General features: G+C 59.5%; 1 protein-coding gene and 1 pseudogene across 3 annotated transcripts in view; both read left to right on the forward strand.

Annotated features, from left to right (window-relative positions):
* Window positions 1-22,563, forward strand: part of RIN3 (Ras and Rab interactor 3) — a 102,346-nt gene that overhangs the window by 60,019 nt on the left and 19,764 nt on the right. For all 3 annotated transcript variants that reach the window (XM_072761172.1, XM_072761170.1, XM_072761171.1), the window contains 4 exons: window positions 1,996-2,068; window positions 8,377-8,468; window positions 14,782-16,338; window positions 17,681-17,989. In XM_072761172.1, coding sequence (XP_072617273.1) covers window positions 1,996-2,068; window positions 8,377-8,468; window positions 14,782-16,338; window positions 17,681-17,989 — 2,031 coding nt within the window. The remainder of the gene's footprint in view (window positions 1-1,995; window positions 2,069-8,376; window positions 8,469-14,781; window positions 16,339-17,680; window positions 17,990-22,563) is intronic.
* Window positions 2,785-3,359, forward strand: LOC112909628 (large ribosomal subunit protein eL21-like; annotated as a pseudogene).

Genomic DNA, 22,563 nt, shown 5'->3' on the forward strand with positions numbered 1-22,563 from the left:
GAGACTGAGGATTGGCCACGCCCTGGGCCTGGCATGCGCGGGCTCCAGAGCTGCGTCCTTGCCGTGAGCAGATGCCGTCCGTGGATGTGTCAGATGGAGGGATGTGGCAGGGTCCCGGGGCTGGGGCAGAACAGGTCAGATTACAAACCAACAAGAGCTTTTACAGATTGACGATTTTAACAGTAAAAAGGTATCTGGGCCACTATGCCTGGACCCGTGCTGGGCCCTGGTGCCTGAGGGCACAGAGGAGGGACTGGCTGACTCCGTCCTAAAGGTTGCTTCTTTAAAAAAAAAAAAAAAAAAAATTATACCTGAGAGACCCAGAGGGAGGCAGAGACACAGGCTGAGGGGGAAGCAGGCTCCCTGCAGGGAGCCCGATTGGGGAACTTGATCCTGGGACCCGGGATCACACCCTGAGCCACCGGGCATCCCATCTTAAAAGTTTCATGTGTGTTCTGCAAAAGACATGTGGCCCATGTCCCCGTGGGAAGGCAGAGCCACTGTCGAGCCACCCCCCTCCCAGGGTGCCAAGCTGGGAATGCCTGCATCACTACGATCCCCCCTTGAGGGATTTGCAAGCTTGATCTTGATCTTGTCCTGAGGTTAAGGGAGGTCGTTGGGGCCCAGGCACCCTCCCCTGGTCTGACCTCTGGGGACAGTCAGCACTGCCCCCACTGCCAGCAGCAGGTGGCGCTGTGGCCACCCCCAGCTCCGTTCCCTGGCCCTGATGTCTCTGACTTTCCCAAGGGCTGCTGGGCCTGGAACCAATGCAGTATTTTTCTTTAAACTCCTGTTTGAAGCATTTATAGCTATCCTAATGGGGAACCGTTATTTCTTCGCCATAAACCAATGACGAATGTAAACTTCTGTTAAAAAGTCACGTTAGCCATTGGGAACAGCATCCAGGATGTTGAAGGAAGGCTAATGTAAAAGTAGAGCTGTTGGAACAAAGCACGGTGGTCCGCGTGTGGCCTTCCCGCTGCTGCCGGGTACTGTCCTGGGCTGGGAGGGCAGGACCACCTGCTGCCCCCCCCCCCCAACACCATGCATGCGGGCTTGGGCCCGGAACAGCTCCTTCCTCTTGCAGGTGGAGAGGCTGAGCCCACGGCGGGAGCCAGGCCTAGGAGCCCGACCCTACCCCCCCTCCACCACTCGGACACAAGGACAACCTTAGGAAGCTGGACTCAAGTACAGCCACTTGGTGTCCTCGTGCTTCTGACACCTGAGGAAGCTCCCTGTGGTGGCTTGAAGCCGACAGAGCACCCCCTGGGGCAGACACAGCCTGGGATGGCAGCCAGGAGTTGAGAGGGTGGACGGCAGCCATCACGGGCAGTGGGCCTCGGCCAAAGCGCTTAGCTTCTCTGGGCCCCGTGCCTGGAGGGTCTGAAGGAGGGTGAGGGACGGTGCCGTGTTCCCCTTTGGTCAGCCCTCCCACTTAACTGAAGGCACAACCCTGCAACTTTGCACCTCCCAGGGGCCCCATCCACCATGGGACGAGGTCTTGGGCAAATGCTTTGGTACCTCTTTGTCATCAGCACTGGACAACACTGAGGTCACCCTCAGTCTTGGGTTGCCTGTGTGCCATACCAAGCAAGGTTCTCATAGGCCCCAGGTTCTTGGGTGAAGGGCCCATGGCCCTGGTCCCGCCTCCCTAAGGCTGAGACAGATCTGGGCAGCTTGCCTCAGCTCCCTGTCATGCTGGGATAACCCTGGTCAATTAAATGTCTGATTCAGCGTCTACAGCCCAGAGTCTCCCATGTCATTTTGCCTCAGATGCTGACTGTACATTAGAGATAACACCAGCTGCCGTAATAACCCCTGCAGTCCCCACGGATTGACAGCAGAGTAGCTCAGTTCCCCTGAAGGCCTCGGCAGGTGCTGGGCACTGCCGTGGGGCCAGGCCCCCGTGGGGATGGCAGGCGCGGCCCCCACCCTCAGAGAGCCTCGTCCTGCCTGACAGGGATGCTCATCCAAGGCCTTTGTCTCTCTCCTCAGTACTGTACCTGGAAGGCTCTGTTCTTGTGTTTGAGGACATCTTCAGACTGATTGCATTCTACTGTGTCAGTAGGTGAGTAGAACTGCCCTGCCGAGGGGCACCTGCATGCGGTCAACACTCATGTACCCTGGGTGGGGCGAGGGCCCTGGGGAGGCCCCCCGAGGGGAGGGTCCAGCCCGGAGCTCTTACAGAGAAGGGACAGCCCAGAGCCTTCACAGAGGGGGAGGGTTCAGCCTGGAGCCCTCACAGAGGGCCAGGGTCCAGCCTGGAGCCCTCACAGAGGGCCAGGGTCCAGCCCAGGGTGGCACAGAAGGGAGGGTCCAGCCTGGAGCCCACACAGAGAGGGGACAGCCCCTGGCTTGGCCCTGGTGACCTTGAGGGTGGTGTTGGCTGTGCTGCTCTGTTGGTCTGGCTTGTCAGGACCCCTCCCTCGTCACCTCCTGCCCCCGGTCCACTGCCCCCACCCCTGCTTCCTGCGCTACAGCTCCAGGACACCAGGAGTCCCTTGTGGCCCTGACCTGCCCTGTCCCAGAGATCACAGAGGACATTCCCTGTGGGGATGGCAGGAAAGGCTGATGCCCCACAGTGACACAGAGCCTGAGATGATGAAGATGATCAGTGGCTGCCAGGTAGGGTGAAGACTGGCCACCGCCCTCAGAGCCTGAACTGGTTTTAGATCCACAGGGATGTACAGATACCTCTGGACCGTAGTGACACCAGCTGCAGGACCATGACAAGGGCAGGCCAGGGTGGCCTGGGGGTCAGGCCCATGACCCATCTTTGCTTCCTCCAGTGAAAACCGTACCCGGCTTTTCAGCCAGAACTGCCATCTTCCAGTAATTCGCCAAAATGACCAACACAAAGGGAAAGAGGAGAGGTACCCGCTATATGTTCTCTAGGCCTTTTAGAAAACATGGAGTTGTTCCTTTGGCCACATACATGCGAATCTATAAGAAAGGTGATATCGTGGACATCAAGGGAATGGGCACTGTTCAAAAAGGAATGCCCACGAACGTTACCATGGCAAAACTGGAAGAGTCTACAGTGTTACTCAGCATGCTGTTGGCATTGCTGTAAACAAACAAGTTAAGGGCAAGATTCTTGCCAAGAGATTAATGTCCACATTGAGCATATTAAACACTCAAAGAGCCGAGATAGCTTCCTGAAACGTGTGAAGGAAAATGATCCAAAAAAGAAGGAAGCCAAAGAGAAAGGTACTTGGGTCCACCTGAAGCACCAGCCTGCCCCACCCAGAGAAGCACACTTTGTGAGAACCAATGGAAAGGAGCCTGAACTGCTGGAACTCATTCCCTATGAATTCCTGGCATGATAACTGTAAAGAAAATAAAAGACCTCAGGATTGAAAAAAAAAAAGAAAGAAAAAAGGAAAGAAAGAAAGAAGAAGAAGAAAGAAAGAAGAAAGAAAGAGAAAGAAAGAAAGAAAGAAAGAAAGAAAGAAAGAAAGAAAGAAAGAAAGGGGATCCCTGGGTGGCGCAACGGTTTGGCACCTGCCTTTGGCCCAGGGCGCGATCCTGGAGACCCGGGATCAAGTCCCACGTCGGGCTCCCGGTGCATGGAGCCTGCTTCTCCTCCCTCTGCCTGTGTCTCTGCCTCTCTCTCTCTCTGTGACTATAATAAATAAATTAAAAAAAAAAAAAAACTCAGTTTAAAAAAGAAGGAAGGAAGGAAGGAAGGAAGGAAGGAAGGAAGGAAGGAAGGAAGAAAGAAAGAAAGAGAAAGAAAGAAAGAAAGAAAGAAAGAAAGAAAGAAAGAAAGAAAGAAAGAAAGAAAGAAAGAAAGAAAAAAAACCGCACCCGACCCGGAGCAGCCCCCAACCTGGCCAGCCCCTCCTGGGCCTCGATGGGCAGCACAGGTGACGCGGTGACGCGGTGACCAAGGCGCCTGCCAAGGGCTCTCAGGCGCCCTGTTACCTTGTAAACTCCCCAAGAGACAGAAACTCCCCAAGAAACAGCTCCCCAAGAGACATTCCCGTTGTTGGTGAGGGAGTGCGGACGAGGAGGAGGAACTGGCTCAGTCATAGCGGGGTAATGGCAGGTGGACAGTGGAAGTAGGTGGAAGCCCAGGCCCGCGCCCTTTGTGCAGCCGCCCTGCCAGGTACGCCCGCCCCCCCCCCCCCCACACGACCTGCGCGACCTGCGCGCGTTCCCTGGGCCTTGCGAGGCACAGCACGGAGGCTCCAGGCCTGGTGGCTTGAGGTGCAGCACAGCGGTCGGGCAGGTTGGCCCTCCCTGCCCCACGAAGCTGTCATCTCCAGAGGGTGGCCGCCTGGGGAGACCACACGCTCTGCGGGACAAGGGACGCAGCGCCCAGGAGAAGAGGGAGGGGAAGGAGCGCGCTCGGCCGCGGGGGGGGGGGGGGGGGGGGTCTGCGCCCGTTTCTGCAGGGCGCCCCAGGGCCTTGGTCCCCACGCTCACGCCGTCATCTCCCGCCTTCCCGATTCCGGCTGCTGTTTCTCCATGTGACAGAAAAGTAGGTGACTGTTTACCCACCCTCCAGGGCTCTGGGAACCAATGGGCGATCACAGGGCCGAGCGTCAGCAGACCGTGTCGGCGCCAAGGCCCCCTGTAAGGGGTGGGCTGTGGGGGGAGATCCCTGGGAGCCGGAGGCCATTATCCAGCTGCCACTCCACCTCCCCGGCTCTGCTTACCTCATCCAAGGAGGTAGCCAGGGTGGAGCGATGCAGCGCCAGAGGGCTGCTTTGGAAGCATGCGGTTCCCCCCCTCCCGCCCCCAGGTCCCCCCATCCCCCCACCCCCAGGCCTCCCAGGCCTCCCATCCACCCCACCCCCAGGTCCCCCCAGGCCTCCCACGGCCCCCCCAGGACCCCCCAGACCTCCCCAGGATCCCCATCCCCACCTGTGTGGGAAGGCAGGGCTCTGCTTCAGCACGCTCACTCCAATGCTCCAGGCAGAACGGTGGCCCGGGGTGAGGACTGCAGAGGCTCCCCACACCCAGCTGGACCCCCCAGTTGCCCACGGAGCTGGTAAAGACTATGGATCCTGGGGCCCACCCCCTAGACGGGCTCCCAGCTCTGGGTGGGCTCCATCAGAGCTGAGCCCAGCACTTCCAGAGGGGTGTTGCCCCCAAGGAGAGAGCAGGGGCAGGGAAGGGGAGCAGAGAAAGAACCTGGCAGGAATGCCATTGATCGCAGATACAGATGCCATCCCAGCCTTAGCAGGATCCCTGGGAGCTTTCAGGAACACAGGAGTGATCTTGGGGTCACCCACCTTAAAGCCAAGGTTGCTGGGCCTTTGCACCCCCAAGCCCACCCCTCCCTGGGGGGCAGAGGCATTTGTGGCTCTCCGTAGGGGGGCCATGGGGCAGGCATGAGGCTCCAGCAGCCAGGACAAGCCTCTGGGGGTCACTGGTGGGAGGGTCCTGGCGTTCTCATGGGGGAGGGAACACTGGAGACCAGGCTCCAAAGGGCAGGAGGAGAATTCTAGGCAGAGCAAACACCACAGGCAGAAACTTGGTGGTGGGAAGTTCCGCAAACTGCTGCCCTGGGAGAAGCAGACACCGGGGTGGAGATGAGAAGGGATGCCTCATATGCGGTGCGCAGGAGCCATGGGGACATCCTTCCTTGGCTGCCGGGAGCCACACAGCTGCTCCCTGTCAGCATGCAGTTCAGCGGAGCCACACAGCTGCGGCAGGTGGTGGGCTCACAGCAAGGGGAGACCAGCCCGAGGCCACAGCAGCTGTCCTCATCACAGCAAGGCCTGAACAACTGAGAGGGGTGGGGAACAGAGGAGCCAGGCAGGTGCCGGGCCCCTTTCCTGAGCACCAGGAGCCATGAGGACAAACCCTCAGCCCACCCAGGCCCTGGGCCCTTGCCCTGTGAGGTGGGTGTGGTCAGCATCTGGGCAGGCTTGCTGAGCCCATGTGGGGAGACAGGTGATGGGATGGTGCACTGGGTTTGCCCATGGGGGCAGCAGCCCCTTGGGAGGCTGTGCCATCCAACACCAGAATGTTGGGTTTGTTCTTCACCCCGGTTCCTGATGTGAGGCCCCTACAGCCCTTGGGATTTCCTGAGTGATAGGGTATGTTTTGTTTAGTGCCAAGAGCTGACATAGGCAATGCCCCTCGGTGGCCTCAGGATGGACTAGTCCCAACAGACCAGTCGTTTAGAGGCTGGAACATTCAGCCTCACCCACTACCGTCACCGTGGTGAACACACGTCGAAGTGCCAGGAGGCCTGCGGGTCCATGGGTGCACTTCCCCTAGACCTGCCCCATGTGCCTCTTCGGGCTGTTCCTAACTTGTGTCCTTCACACTAAACCTGGGGAGGGGGCAGTGGGGACTGCCAAGCTCTGGCAGGTTTGTAGGGACTGTCCAGGTGGCCTGGGACTTGCATCCGGTGTCCGACGGTGGGAGGGAGTCCTAGCCTGCGGGGTGTGAGTGCAGAACTGAAGTAACTGGTGAGACCCCTGTTGGTGTGTGGACAGTTGGGGAGTTGGTGGCCAGTGTTGGAAAACACCCTGGAGGGGTTATGGTCTAGGGCATCATGACTGCCTTCCTTTTAGATAAAAAATTAAACCACACTGGTAAATATCAGCAGGGGGCTTGTGTAACTTGGAATAAGTCTCGTTTTGCTCAAGTCTTGCCATCATTTGTATGGTTGTGAGAGTGTGAGTGTGCACCCTGCATCATGGTGCCAAACACACTCTCTTGGGCCGTCCCTCATGCTCAGGGAAAGAAAGTTACAAGAACACTGGCTGGAAACTGAGGCCTCTTAGGGAGGGAGCGTGTCCCACCCTGGGATGCTCGAGCTGACTCGCCGGGGGAGGGGGGTGTAGAATTGGAGCATTATTGGAGCATTATTAGAGCATTATTCCATTTTTCCATTTTTCAGATTTCTATTTTTGTGAGTGCTTTTCAATGGACTTAATAGTCTATTATGAAAGGAAAAAATACATATGTTCTCCTATACACATGCACACACCTGCAGAGATGCTTGATTTTTATTTTTCTTGCGAGCCCTGCTTAGGGGGCTGTGGCTCCCACCCCAGGCTGTCCATCAGGATCTCCCTGAGAGCTGGTTAAAAATATGGATTCCTGGCCCAGCCCCCGGACCAACTCCGGGAACCCTCATGCATATTCTGGGGATCTGCATCTTTAGCTGCTCCCCCATGGGATTCTGATCCAGAATTAAGTCATACAAAGATATTAGTGCCTGCCTGTTGGGTTGTGACCATCATCACAAAAATTGTAATAATATCGGGTGCCGGGGTAGCTCAGTCGGTTGAGTGTCCCGACTCTTGCCTTCGGCTCAGGTCATGGTGTCAGAGTCCTGGAATTGAGCCTGTGTCGGAGCCCCCGCTCTGTGGGGAATCTGCTCCTCCCTCTGCCCTGCCCTCCCCCCACTCACACTTCCTGTCTCTAAACAAATAAATAAATCTTTTAAAAAAGTAGTGATAATATCATGGCCATAAAGCCTGCAGACACCCAGCCCCAGTACCTGGCACATAATAGTTGTTCAGCAAACGGTCCTCCTGTGGCGACTTTTCTTCGGATAAGAAGCAGCGGCCCCTGGGTGAGGTGCTGCACCGGATGAGGTGTCGGGGAGCAGAGCCAGGAGATGCTCACCATCCCCAGGCCATGGGGGCGGAGGAGGTCCCTGGCACAGCCTCTGGGATGGAGATGCAGCCAGAGTGGATGGAGACCCTTCCGTCCACAAAGAGCTCAGAGGCGGGAATGAGCAGGGCACATGCACTCGGGAAATGAGTGTGTGGCTCAGGGAGGCGCCAGAAGGCCTGCGGGGACAGAAGTGAGGAGCTGGCGGGAGACGCAGGGCAGGGGCCAGGCCAGGAGGGCCCAGGGGCAGCGGTCTCAGGCTGGATGGGTGGGCCGTCCAATGAACCGAGTGACCATGCAACATACATGGTGGCCAAGGAGCCATCGGGAACCCGGCTGGCAGGCCAGACAGCTCCCAGGTAAACTGAGGAACACAGGCGTGGATGAGCACTGAGGGCGCCATCTGGGTCAGGCCTGACCTGCCTGGCGGGGCCAACCAAAGCCGACACCAGGATGTCTGGCTATGTCCCTGCCCGTGTCGCCATCCCGTTAGCCACAGGAAGGGGATGGCTGTATCCGGGTGGCACAGGAAGCTGCCCACAGGCCCATCGACCAGGGAGAGGCAGTGATGCCCCCACCCCCTGGAACAGGTGCCCACTTCTCCGGGCCCCTCAGGGCTGGCACAGGGCTAGATGGGACTGCTTGCTGCCTGGGCCCCAGGGACGTTTCTGGGCTGCCTGGAGATGGTGGCAGCCATCAGGGCTGGGGTCCTCCTCCGTGGGCTATGGGGCCAGACATGGACACAGGGTGCTCTCCGCTGCTGACCTCTGGCCTTTCCTGTTTCCACAGAGATTTGCTGCCCTTCACACTGAGGCTGCCCCAGGCCATCCTTGAAGCCAGCAGCTTCACAGACCTCGAGACCATCTCCAACCTGGGCCTGGGTGAGTCCCCTCCAAGTCTCAGGAGAGGCGGCAGGGCTGGGGGACGTGGGGCTTCAGGGCTGCTGGCCGCCAGCACTGGGGTCCTCTCCCTCCCCAGGCTTCCGAGCCCCGGGAGCCCTGAAGAATCTCTTAGCTCTCTAAGTGACAGGTACCCAGAGGGTCTGACACAGCCCTGTGGGGCCTGGGGCAGCCGAGGCCGGTCAGAATGCAAGCTGACCTACCGCCAGGACGTGGCCTGGGAGGGGCTGAGCCACACGCCCAGACCTCCATCTGCTGTCCAGGGTTGGGCACCTGCACCACCCTTGCCCTGGTGCCTGTGCCAGCCTCGTCAGAAGAAAGAGCAGCATGAACATGATGGCAGACAGATGAGGGATGGGTGACAGCTTTGTAACTTGCACAACCCGAGGGACCTGTCCTCTGAGGTCTCACGTGTCCCTGAGGACTCCCAGGGCTTCGCATTGTCTCGTGTGATCCCCGTGTCCCCATGTTAAAGGTACAAAATCCAGCCTGAGCAAGGCCAAGGAGTGTGTCCCGGGTGGGCCAGGCAGGGAAGGATGGAGCTAGGACATGCACCTGGGGCTTTCTGACACCTGGACCCCTCGGCTACACTCTGTGACCTTCTTGTCTGTTTTGCCATAGTCAGGGGCCAATGTGAGGCCAAGTCAGCAGGGAAAGTGAGACGCATGGGCTGGGTCCAGGGGTGGGGGGGTTCACTTCTAGCAGGAGAGGTCTGTGGGCATCAGTCCGCGGCCCCGCTGTGTGGTTGGGGTGGTGTGCTGTGCTGATCTCAGCCTAGCAAGTCCCAGCGCCGTGGTGGGACCAGCCCTCGTGGCTCTTGTGACGTCTGCAAGATGCCCTGTGTTTGCAACAGCCGTCAGGAGACTGAAAAAATAATGGTTCGTTGCCTACCCGACCTGGAGAAGACACAGCCTGCCTGGAGTCCGCTGGTGAGGTCATGGGAGAGGAAACACAGGTGTAGCATTGGAGTGCTGCTGAGGCCTGAGCCCACAGCCACGAAGGAAATCTTGGAAGGTCTTTAGCGCAACAGGCTGGTTTTCTGAAGCCTGGGGACAGGACCCATGGGCAGAAAGGTCTGTGAGGGGTGTGACTGTACACCCGGGAGCTGGGGGAGCTCAGGACCAAGGGAGGCACCACCAAGGATGTTCCTAAGTGAAAGAAGACTCTCAGGGTCATGGAGGCCTGGCCCTTGTCAAGCAGCCATTGCTTTTCCTTCTAGGACGGCATCATGTTGAGACAGTCAGGAGCTTCCCATGTCACACTCTGCCCATATCAGGTCCTTGCCAGTGTGCGGCAGATCACAAAGAAACTTAGTTTCGCTTACTTTCCCTTCTGCCTGTTTCCCACATGGTTCATGGAAGGGAGGGACTGTTAGGGCTCCAGGAAATCATGTGTGTGGGGCTCTGGAAGTTCGACTGTTAATAAGAACGCTCGTTCCTTGTCCATCACAAAGACACTGGTCAACCGATGGAGGCTCCTTCCTGCAGGGCTGCAAGCTCTGTTGAGTTAACCGTTTGTTTCTCCCATCCCCTGTTTTGGGGCAGCCAGGGGTGCCTGGGGAATATCACCCACATCCCACCTGGGGGAGCGGAGTGGGGCTGGGATTCGTGGGTGTCAGCTTGCCTCTCTGCTCCCTTGTCACTGGGGCAGGGAGTTCTGCTTTAGTTGTGCTGACTGATGGCTGGGACCAAAGGGTTTCACAGGCTCACTCTTAAGTGGTGAATTGAAAACGCGAGAGGGGAACTGAATGGGCTGGAAGAGGGAAAAACAAACAAACAAACAAGTGGCCCAAATAGTCCATTAGCTGCATCGACCAAGACCTGTAAAAGCAGAGGAGCCTTAGTGGAGGATGACGGCCTGGCTGGTGAGCTGGCCTTGTGACCAGCAACACATTTATTCAAGATTTTGAAGGTTGAGAATGCCTCAGCAATCGGAGCTTGAGTCAGCACTTGCTTCACAAAAAGGAAAAAAAAAAATCACACACCAGGCAGGTGTCCTGGACTGTACTTCACCCACAGCAATCATATGAAACATGCAGGACGAAGGAATTGTGTCGAGGACCCCAGACACACTAGGCATTGTGCCCTGAGCATCTCCAGCTGTCTAGACAGGCATTCTCCTGACGAGGATCTGAAACCCACTCACACTGGGGTAGATGAGGGGACTTGGTGAAAGGACACCAGGGACTCTCCAAGAAACACAGCAAAAGGTCAGCCAGGCTTTGCAGCCTTGCTGAGAACTGCTGGTCCCTGCACCCACCGCCTCCTACCGTGGGGCCCATGCCAGCCCCACCCCACCCGCTGACCTTGCCCTTGGATACATCGTGAAGCTCCGAGTTCCTATCTGAAGTGTCTGCAGTTCAACTTTTCTGGAATTCTCACTTTTTACAAAATAAGCAGAATGTGATAAATGTCCGAGTCACTGCAAAGCCCCAGTGCTCAGGCAGGAATGATTGTTGCTGAAACAGAGATATTTATTTGCAGGGTCAGCAGCATGTGATAGATAACTTGGAGGGGTTGCTCATTGCTCATGAGCTGACCTCAGAAGGTCCAGGATGGGCCTTGGAAAGGCCAAGGATACCAAAGACGTAGCATCTTGGGGCCCAAAAACTAATACAGCAAGAAATCCAGGATTAAACCGATTCCAAGTGCAAGAGGAATGTGGAGAAAGCAATAGGAGGTAACGGTTAGAGGTGTAGAGGTGTATGCCCACACATGTTTGGGGCATATTTCTTTATGTGCTTAGTATGTTTAAAATGTGTCTGGAGAAAGCACATGCTCTACAGCTCTTGCGAGTTGGCATATAATTTGCTTTTTCCTTTACATTTCACAACGAGAAAAACTCCATCGGCAGCCCCAGTGTGAATGACAGCTTAGTATCCAACAGCCTTTCATACCATGAAAATACTTCCTCACTGAACTCACTGGACTTTCAAGCTGTTTCCGTGGCAGCCGGAACATCTTGCTACATTACTCATCTCCTGTCTGTCCCGCCACTCCCCCGGGCTCCCTGGGCATGAAGCCTTTGCCTTTGGAGCCTTTGGCCTGGTGTTGGCCTGACCCAGGCCTCTAAGGCTTGTGGGAGCAGATGCCTGGCAGGAGGCATCCCTGGCCGAGTGACAGGATGCTGCAGGGCCTGCAGAATGTCCACCTCGGTCTGGGACAGCCCAGAGGTGTGAGGACACAGGTGCCTGGGGATGTCTACCTCGGTCCAGGTGCGGCCCAGAGGCATGGGGACACGGGTGCCTGGGGATGTCTGGCCACTGAGCTGAGGGCACCCCAGCTCTGCCAACTGTAGTGTTGGGTGGCTGTTCCGCTCCCCCCCCCCCACCCCTGGCCTTGGCATCCTACAGAGAAAGTCACCTGCTTCTCTTTTATTTTTGCACAAAGGCCTCCTCTGCCCCTATGGCTCCCCACAGCCCCCAGGCCCTGGGATGCAGCTCCTTGATCCCCACCCCCATGCCTGCCCCCACATACCCACAGTGGCCTCAGCATTGAAGCTGCCCAAGCAGAAAGCTTATGCCAGAGCATAAGCCCAGGCCTGTGTCAGGGCCTGGAGCAGTTCCGAGCCACCTGGGCTGCAGGCCCTTGCTTGAAGCCCCACGTCCGTGCTGGTCCTACCAGGACCCTGGAAGGTGGGTTCTTTTATTCTGCACGATGGACCCGCTCTACTGAGGCTGGCTGGCACTCCTCGGCCTCCTCTGCGCCCTCCTCCTCTTTTCCTCTCCTCCCTTGGCTTGGGTCATCCTCAAGTTACCATCATAAGGGAACATTGCCTGTGCTCCATGCCTGGGAGCCCTGCCTATCACTCTGGGGAAGCCACTGCACACGTGCAAGCCGCGGGGCTGAGCCAAGGGTACCTTGGGTGCTGCAGATCCCCAGGGATGGAGCGTTGTTGCCACCCTAGGGAGGCTCACAGTATGGAGGGGGTGGAGACAACTGGACAGGATCTAGGCTGTCCCGTCCCCATGCTGGTCACTCGGGTCGGTGCGCAGCAGCGCCGGAGGACCAGGGAAGCATATGTGAGGTCCGAATGTGCCAGAAGTCTCCACCCAACAGGTGACATTTGACTGGAGTCACGAAAGCAAGAATGAGCCGTGTAGGGAGGGTCAGAGGGGTCCCAGCACAGGACCCAGGACCGGCCAAGCCTGTAAGTGGGACAGACCCCTGAGTGCTCAGGAAGGAGTGAGGGACGGGACGTCAGGGCAGATTCCACAGGTGTTGGCAGCAGGGGCCTGCCATGTGCCCAGCCTTGTGTCCCAGGGAAGAGAAGGAGGAGGGCAGCCGTGGTCACCGTCTCAGTGAGCAGTGAGGATGTGCAGGCGTCGGTGGGCAAGGCTGTCCATCATCTGCCCCGTGGCTTCTATCTTGGCCCACAGGACAGTCCTAGGACTTAGGGGTGAGCCTCAGGGGGCTCAGCTCACACGTGGGGCTCTGGCCAGCTCCGCATGGAGTCGGACTGGCCCTCCTTGCTGGGAGCACGTCCCAGGACACAGCTGGTCCCACGTGGACAGGGCTGGTGCTTCAGACGCAGACCCCCAAGGCCAGACGGCTATATGCCTGGTGCGACCACCTGGGAGAGTGTGGCCATGAACGGCTGTCATCCCTGCTACCGTCCCTGCTACCGTGGAGACCGCGGCCATGACCCCGGCCACCCCATACAGCACCTCTGCCCAGGGCAGGGCTGAGGGGAGCTGGGCCCACGCTCCCTCCTGGTGGGGTTCACGCGCACTCTGGGTCCATGTCCCAGCAGCACCGTGGTCCTGGATTGCACCCTCTGACCTTGGGTAGCACCCCCACACCCTGGCTAGTGAGGGGCAGCAGCCCCCATCCCCGGGGCACCCCATCTCAGGGCAGGCACACAGGGCTGAGGTTCCCCTTCTGTCATTGTCTAGAGCCCACGGTGCTCTTACCACATCCCCGCCGTGGGGCGCACAGCACGCTGTCCCTCCGACCCTGGACGGTAACTCCGATGGGAAGTGTTGCAAGTTCCTGGGGGAGGAAGACACTAACCCCAGAGGCTGAGCAACAGGCATTGCAACGAGCCTGACCCAGTTCAAATCCTGGTTCTTCCACGCCACCCACCTGTGACCTTGGCACCTTGTTTCATCTACCTGGGTTTCTATCTCCATGTCCTATGGGGACATCATGGGGACTGACACTGAAGGCCTGCGGTCAGGAAGCGATGACCTGACTCGGGTCAGCCAAGTGGCCCACAGAGCTGGGCCCACCACATGGAGGCTCCTATGTTGGTCCTTGTGGATACTTCCAGCAGAAGCATGGAGCTCTGGATGGGGGGGGATGGCCTTCAGCCCATAGAGACCCTGCACTATTGGGGTCTGTGATGGGGGCCCCACCACCCACGAGGACCCTGCACTATCAGGGTCTGTAAGGTTGACAGGCTGAACAGGCTGGAGTCTCAGCTGCTCCCTGGGAGGGAGGAGGTGCTCATGAGCCTCATGTGGCCTGTGCAGTGTCTGAAGTTGTGCCCAACACTTTGTACCCTTTTTGCAGGATCCTGAGCTATTCTCCACGGGGCTCAGTACCCAGAGGCCAGGAACCCCTGAGCCACCTGGGCCCTTCCCACTGGGGTATCCTGGGCCAGCCTGGTGCTGACCAGCCTCATCTGGATGGGGTCAGGCCTGGTCAGCAGCCACAGCCCCAGGTGTCTGTGAGTTGGGCAGGACAGGAGAGCCAGCAGGGCAGGGCCCCTGCTGTGAACCCGGCGCCCTTAGCCACACGGACACACAGACACAGACACACAGAAGGTGGAGCCTTCTCTGTTACCATGGAGGTTCTGCAGCAGGACCAGTGTTCCCTGTGTGCTCACGGCCGCTGCACACCTCATTCTCCCTGCACACAACTGCCCTGGTGGCCAGGGCAGGCCCCAAGCACCTTCCAGGGGAACCCCATTCCTGAGATGACTGGACAGAGGCCTAAAAAGGTCAAGGCACCTGCCAGGGGCGTCCAGCCTGCGGAAGCCGAACCCCTTGCCCTCTACACCCTGAGCCACAGGTGCCCCATGGTGGCTCTCCAGCCCAGGGGCGGAGCTGGAGGGCAGCCCTGCCCCCCACCCCCCCAACGGGGCCCCACCCCCAGGGCCCGGGAGGATCCAACGGGGCTTCCCCCTCTAGAGGCAGGAAGTGGTGGGTGAGGTTTAAACCGCCCAAGAAGGGAAAAGAGCCCCAGGGTGAAGCCTGGGCCCAGCAGCCCTGCCCCCTCCCGCCACGCCACGGATGCCACCCACAGGCAGGGGCCTGGCCTCCACACTGAGCAGCTTCTCCCTGTCTCTACAGGCTTCTGGGACTCATCGCTGAACCCCCGGCGAGGCAGTGGGAGCTCCGTGGAGCCCCCGAGGGACCCGGCACCCAGAGCACCCCCAGCCTGCGGCCTCAGGCCCACCGCCCGGTCCGGGAACTGCGCGTGTGAAATCGAGCTGTCCGTGGGAAACGACCGCCTGTGGTTTGTGAATCCCATCTTCATCGAGGACTGTGGTGCCGGCGGTGCCCTGCTTGCCGCCCTGCCGACCCCCGGAAGCTGCCCCACACGCTCGCTGCCCCCCACCTCCTGCGCTACCTCACCCACCTCTAAGTGGGCCCCGCGCCGCCCGGCACCCCCTCCCCCGGCGCCCCCTCCTCCAGCACCCCCTCTGCAGCCCAGCGGCCCCCAGCGGCCCCCTCCACCCCCAGCTCTGGTTCCCGCTTGTCCTTTGCCCAGTTCCCCCCCAGCAGCTGCTCCCCCGCCTCCAGAGGCCCTTCCTCCCACACCCCCGGCATCTGCCCCCGACCTAGCCCCCCATGCCCCAGGCCCCCCAGACCTTCCAAGCCAAGCGCCCATGGCAGCCTGCGAGAGGCTCTCACGGCCCCCGACAGGCCTGGGCCCCCTCAGGGAGGAAGAGATGAAGCCTGGGCCTGCCCCCGGCCCCTTGCCGCAGCCCCCTGCCCGTCTTGTCCCCGTGAAGAACCTCCCCGCTGCACCGCCCAGACGCCGCATCTCTGAGAAGGTCTCCCTGGAGGACCAGGCTGCTGGGAGGGTGGACAGGACGCTGCCTGCCGTGGGGGAGCAGCCGGGGCTTCCCAGCGCGCCCGTGCTCAGCCCACCTCCCCCGGGGACATCGGAGCAAGGTCAGGAAGCGGTGGCCCGAGCTGGTGACCCGGGGAGTGTGCCAGAGCCACCGAGGAAGGTCCGGCAGCCCCCAGTCCCGCCCCCCAGGAGGAAACGGATCTCCCGGCAGCTGGTCTCAGGCCTTCCCAGTCCTGTGGAGAGCACCGAGTCCTCCTCCATGAAGGACGAGGCCCCCCAGAAACCCACACCGGGTGCGCCCGGGGAAGGCCGTGGCCCTGCGTCCTGTGCCAGAACTCAGAGCCCACAAGCCCAGGCCGGCAGCCGGCCCCAGAGCTCTGCAGAGTTCAAGGGCTCCCTGGCCTCCCTGTCCGACAGCCTGGGAGCGTCGGCCTTGGCCGCGGACCAGGATTCCTACTCCACCAGCAGCACGGAGGAGGAGCCCGAGCACCTCGGCAGTGCTGGCAAGAAGAAGCCCTCCGTGATCCTGGGCAAGGCACGGCACCGCCTGAGCTTCGTCAGTTTCACCAACGTGTTCCACGCGTTCCTGTCCAATGACCGGAAGCTGTACAAGAAGGTGGTGGAGCTGGCGCAGGACAAGGCCTCGTACTTCGGCAACCTGGTGCAGGACTACAAGGTGTACAGCCTGGAGATGATGGCACGCCAGACCTCCAGCACGGAGATGCTGCAGGAGATCCGCACCATGATGACACAACTCAAGAGCTACCTGCTGCAGAGCACCGAGCTCAAGGCCCTGGTGGACCCCGCGCTACACCCTGAAGAGGAGCTAGGTCAGTCCTGGGTGCACTGGGTGGGGGCAGGAGCGGGGCATCCTTCTGGGCACTCAGCCTTGCCGGGAGCCACTCCCTCTGTGGTCCGGCCTCTTTCTCCAAGTCCTGCCCTGGTACCCCTTAGATGGTGGAAGGATGTGAGCCTAGTGAGGCCGTGGGCCCCCACCCCCGTCCCCACCTGCCCAGGGCGCTGCAGCTTCATTAGGGACCCGCATGTAAGGAGCAGTGAGAGGCAGAGGAAGGACTAACGTGTGGCCGCTGAGGGCCAGGCCCGGCCTGTGGGTCCTGTGGGTCTGAGAGGCACCGGCACCCAGAAGCCCCCTTGCCCTGTGCATGAGGACCCAGCCAAGATCACAGCAGAGCCAGAGGCTCAGGGACGGCGAGCACAGGGCCCTGCCACGGGTCACCACAGCTCTGGCCACAGAGGCTCCTAGGGCAGCAGGGTCAGGACGCCGGCCTGGATGGATGGGCAGGAGCAGGCTCAGGGCTTGACGCAGCCGCTTGTGCCCTGCTGTTGAGGCTGGAGACGCACACGGGGAGGATAAGGACTTGGGGCAGTGGCAAGGCCGGCCCCAGGCCCGCACAGAGGGGAGACCCAGCCCTCCGGGGGAGGTGGCGGAGCCACAGAGGCTTCCCAGGACTTTCCGTGCTGTCCGCCAAGGCCCCGAGGATCACCATGCGTCAGTAGGTGGGTGCAGACCCTGGCTCAGCCCCTCTACCTGTGACCCCACCATCCGAGCCATAGTCAGTCTGTCTGTACACGGGCATCCGGGGCGTGTATGTGGCACGGTTGCTGTGAGATCAAAGCCGAGTCAGTCGCATTCCACTCGTGGATCAGGATGCCTCTCGGAAAAGATGACATTTGAACAGTGAAGGGAAAAGTCATGTCTGTAGTTGTGCAGTGGCTTCCCCGGGCTAAGGGAATAGCAGATGCAAAGGCCCTGAGGCAGGAGCAGGCTTGGCTGGGCAGCAGAGGCCAGGGTGGCTGGAGCAGCATGAACGCAGAGGAGCAGGCCAGTGATAAGTGAACACAGCTTCTGGGGTGGGGGCTGACAAGCTGCGGGAAGACTCTAGCTTCTGCTGTGCACAACATGGGGGGCCTGGAAAGCCGCCCCAGGCCCTGTGAAGCATTGGGATACCAAGCACCGGGCCCCGAAGGCTCGTGAGCCGTGTCTGTGCCGTGTGCTTTGTGCGGCAGTACCTCCCTGCCACAGGTGCTGGGCACACCACGCTGGGTGTGCAGCGTGGCCTCGGGCGGTGGGGTGGCACACCCTGCAGGGCACAGAAGCCTGGGGCGGCGTCCCGGCTGCGGGGTCCTTCACGCTCCCCTCTTGCCCCACAGAGGCCATCGTGGAGTCGGCCTTGTATAAGTGTGTGCTGAAGCCCCTGAAGGAGGCCATCAACGCATGCCTGCGGGAGATCCACAGCAAGGACGGCTCGCTGCAGCAGCTCAAGGAGAACCAGCTGGTGGTCCTGGCCACCACCACCACGGACCTGGGCGTGACCACCAGCGTGCCTGAGGCACCCGTCATGGAGAAGATCCTGCAGAAGTTCACCAGCATGCACAAGGCCTACTCACCCGAGAAGAAGATCGCCATCCTGCTCAAGACCTGTAAGCTCATCTATGACTCCATGGCCCTTGGCAACCCAGGTAGGCAGCAGCCGGGGAGCTGTGGTGACCCTCACGCACTACAGGGCTTCGGGAGTGCACAGGGAAGCCCTTGGGTGTCCAAGGCCTGTTGGGGTGGGAGTCCTGAGCACCGGCGAGGGCTACCTGGGGGTCAGGAGGGTGGCAATTGGCCGCTGAGCTGCAGGAGGCAGGGCGGCCCCATGTTCCGCACACGTGTGCCGATCTGATGAGGACAAGATGCTCTGTGGGTGTCCTGGGGCCGCAACCAAGAGCCCCTTGCCGGGCGCCCAGCACATGCGCGTTGCCCATCTCACAGTCTGGAGGCTGGAAGTCTGAGGCCAAGGAGCTGCCGTGTCACACTCCTCCTGGAACTTGGGGCAGGGATGCATGCCAGGCATCTCCCAGCTTCTGGTAGCTCCTCGGCTGGCTGCCATTCTCCCTGCGCACACACACCTGTGTCCAAACTTCTGCGTTTTATGAGGACATTAGGGGTCATCCCTCCTTTGCTGTGACCTCATCCAAGCTGATGTCATCTGCAATGACCCTCATTCCAAATGAGGTCACATTCCCAGAAACCGAGGGTTAGGACTTGTGAATTCCGGGGGGGACACCATGCAGCACACGACAGCTGCATACATCCGTCACATGTAGGCTTGGCAGCAGCCGGTTGAGGTAGACACATGGGTCGTCGGCCCAGGGTGCAGGTCTGGAGGCTGGCTGGCCAGGGATGGCCTTGCTCAGATGTGGGGCAGTTGCTGGGCAGTTGACCGGCCAGGAATGCGGGCTCCTGGGCCGCACATTTCTGTCCCTGTGGCAGGTGGGCCTGGACTGGACCGTGGCTGCAGTCAGGTCGCCTGGGAGCAAGGCCTGGCAGGGGTCTCAGGCCCGGGACATGACAGGCATGATGCCACCCCGACCTTGGCACTGACGTGCTGGCTCATGGGGCAGCGCAGAGCCAAGGGGCTTGGTGGGAGGAGCTGCAGACGTCGTGTGGGCCCAGATGGAGGGAGCAAAGTCACGGGGGCTGTGTCGTACCGGTTTAACCAGGGCATCCCTCTAGACAGGCAAGAACAGGCTGCACCATGGTTACCCCTTAGTGAGCAGAGGATCAGAGGTTCTGACCCATGATCACCCCGGCGGCTGGATGCCCTTGTTTAGTGAGCAACCTGCGTGAGTTTACCTGGTCACGAGGAGAAGGATGGCAACCTCTGTCACCACACAGACCTGGATTTAAATTCTTGCTCTGTCGCTTACTCTGTGTGACCCTGAATGATCTGCTTAACCCCTTGACATGTCATTTCCACACGAAGGAAGACGTGTCACACAGGGGACACTGGGGAGTGTCATGAGAAGCCGTGTTCAGTCACTTGTGAATATCAGAAGGGATGTATGTAAAATGTCAACCTTGGTGCCCAGGACGCCACAGGCTCCAGCCATGGCTGCTGTCTTAGGACAGGGCTCTCTCCATCTGGCCGTGGGCCAGCAAGGGTGGTGCAGGGTCCCCTCGCCCAGGAGAGCTCCCGCACAGCCAGGTCCCAGCGCTGTCCCAGGTTGGAGTCACTCGTCTGAGGTAAACTAACCTGGGCCCAACTGCGGTCCGAGGATGCACTTTGTTCCCTGAAATCAGGTGCTGCGCTCAGAACTTCCAGCTGCTGCAGAGCCTGACGTGGATCAGACAGTGAGGTGCACGTCCTGGTGTCATGGGGTGGGCGTCAGGCCGTGGACCCGCCGTCTTATGCACGTGGGACCCCAGAGGGCTAGTGTGAACTAGCAACCAAGGTGTTTCAATGTGTAGATTTTTCCCTAAAAGTCCCCAGGGCGGTAAGAGGAGGGGCTCAAGCAGCCTGTAGAAGGCCAGCATGCCCAGTCCCAGAGGTGGCACGTCTCTCTCACCACAGCAACGTGACGCTCAGGGCTGAGACCCCATTGTGGCAGGTGGCAAAGGGCTGGCCAGGACCTCTTGGAAGTCCTCAGAGCAAGGCAGCCCAGATGGGCAGAACGGAAGAGGGGGCCGGGGGCATCAGCAGGGTGCAGAGAGGGAGCGGCAGTGCAGCTGGATGGCCCAGAGTGGACACAGAGCCTCCCAGGGAGAATGGACAGGCTGGCCTGGGACCTCGGAGGGACGTGGAAGAGACAGGTGCAGGCCTCCTTCCCAGCCCTGACTGTATTCCGGGTTCTGAGGTGCTTGGAGCCTCAGTTTCCCCCTGGGGTAAGCAGGCACAGCCATACCCCTCACGGGGCTGCTGTGACAGTGAATGTAGTCTGCAAATCTGCATCTAGCCCAGAGGCTGGTGCTTAATCAGCACAGTCACCATCCCTATCAGAACCTCCAATTTGGAGAATCTTTTCCTCTTAGGCAGTGCCAAGTCTTGGGGTAAAATCAGGTCAAAGGGCTCTGTGGGCCCTGAGACATTATCAGAGACATGGTTTGGGGCCTGAAGAGGGCATTCTCGGTGAGCCCTAGTTGGCTCAGGAAGCCTTGGGCTTCCTGCAATTACATTTTTTTTTTAAGATTTATTTATTTCCTTGAGAGAGAGTACATGCCTGTGAGTCGGCAGGGGTGGGGAGGGGGAGACAGCCATCAGGGTGACTGCGCTGAGTGTGGAGCCCACGCGGGCTCAGCACCCTGAGGCCATGCCCGGAGCCGGACCCACGGGGCGGACGGTTAACCCACTGAGCCACCCGGGCGACCCACGGTGCCTTTACACATCATGTCTGAGCAGTGGCTTCAGCTGCCAGGATGCTTGGAAGGGAGCTGACTTACTGAAAACCTCCACCGGGGAGAGCAGGGAGCGGGGAGGGAGCGGCTGGTCTTGAGGGAGCGGATGAGCCCACACAAAGCCCAGGAAGGGACAGAGGCTCACGGGGGCAGCAGAGGCCCAGGGCCTCACGGAGGACGAGGACTCTGCTGGTCCACACGCAGCAGCCACCACGGGCAAGGAAACGGCCAGGCCAGGGCTGGGTGCAAGGGCTCCGCCACCACACCCCCCACCGCAGCAAATGCGTGTTCCCCTCCCATGGCGGAAGGAGCCCCAGGGCTTCCCCCCTTCCTGCCTAGCCTCCGCTCCTTCTTCTGGGGGTCAGAGGCTCCCGCCAAGGGGAGCAGGGCTGTGGGCCGTGGGAACCTGAGCTTCGGAGGTGCGCGCCACTGGTGACTCACGGGTCCTCCGCAGAAGTGTAGGCTGCGGGTGGTCAGGCTGCCGTGCAGGACACAGGAGGGCTCAGGCTGGAGGCAGACAAGCCGCCTGGCCTGGGCCCTGAGGGGTCTCACCTCCCAAATCTGGTCCTCTCGCTTCCGACTTGGGCCTGCGAGCGCATCGGGATCCAGACCTCATAGGGCATCAGGTGCAGCCAAGAGTACGTGTGAGTGCAGGAAGGGCTGCCTTGCCGCCACTCAGCAGCTTCCATGCCGGGTCCCCGGAGGTACCCCGAGGTACCCCGAGGCCGCCCAAGGGGCATGGTGCTGGTGGGGCCACAGCCCGGCTCGTCCCCATCCTCCACGTGGAGTTCCACGTGGGATCTTATTTGAAATGACCAGTTCTGCTGCTCGATATTCTAGCTTTTAATTGATTGATTAATTAATTAATAGAAAGGGGTGGGGGAGGGGCCAGGACAGGGAAAGAGAGAGAATCTAAAACAGGCTCCACACCCAGCTCAGGGCTCGATCTCACAATCCCAAAATCACAGCCAGAGCCAGAACCAAGAGTCGGATGCTCAACCGACTGAGCCTCCCGGGTACCCCATAAGTATTTTAGCTTTTAAACCTTCCAGGGCACCTGGATGGCTCAGCAGGTGAGCGTCTGCCTTCAGCTCAGGTCATGACCCCAGGGTCCTGGGATCGAATCCCACATCAGGCTCCCTGCATGGAGCCTGCTTCTCCCTCTGCCAATGCCTCTGCCTCTCTCTGTGTGTCTCTCATGAATAAATAAATAAAATCTTTTTTTTTTAAGATTATTTATTTATTTATTCATGATAGACATAGAGAGAAAGGCAGAGACACAGGCAGAGGGAGAAGCAGGCTCCATGCCAGGAGCCCGAGGCGGGACTCAATCCTGGGACTCCAGGATCGCGCCCTGGGCCGAAGGCAGGCGCCAAACCGCTGAGCCACCCAGGGATCCCCTAAATAAATAAAATCTTTTAAAAAATAAAAATAAACCTTCCATTTGTAAATGACTTCAACTTCACAGACATTAGGAATGGAAACACTACCTTAGAATGGGGACGTCGCCTGCCCTCTGTGGGTCGTCAGTACCTTATTTCATTGGCTTTATCACCGACACACTCTTTGGTGCACACACGATGTCTTTCCTGGGCCGTCTGAGCATGAGTGGCCTATGTCTAGGCCCTTTACCCCTAAATGCTGTTCTCAGAGTCGAGCTATTCTCTCTCATGCCCATGGTGACATCATCGGCTCTGTAAATTCATATCCATGCGACAATTTACCTGAGGCACCGTGTACCTGGGGGTCGCTGGAGTGCACCAGGCCCTTCCCGGCCTTTCCTCCTCCCGTTGGGGAAACAGGTGAGGGGCAGGCGTGGCCACTAGCTGTGGGGTGTCCTTTAGCTGGGGACACTGATGTCTTGTAGGAATACAGA

The sequence above is a fragment of the Vulpes vulpes genome, chromosome 6 (genome assembly GCF_048418805.1).
Source record: "Vulpes vulpes isolate BD-2025 chromosome 6, VulVul3, whole genome shotgun sequence".
In the NCBI taxonomy this organism is placed as follows: domain Eukaryota; kingdom Metazoa; phylum Chordata; class Mammalia; order Carnivora; family Canidae; genus Vulpes; species Vulpes vulpes.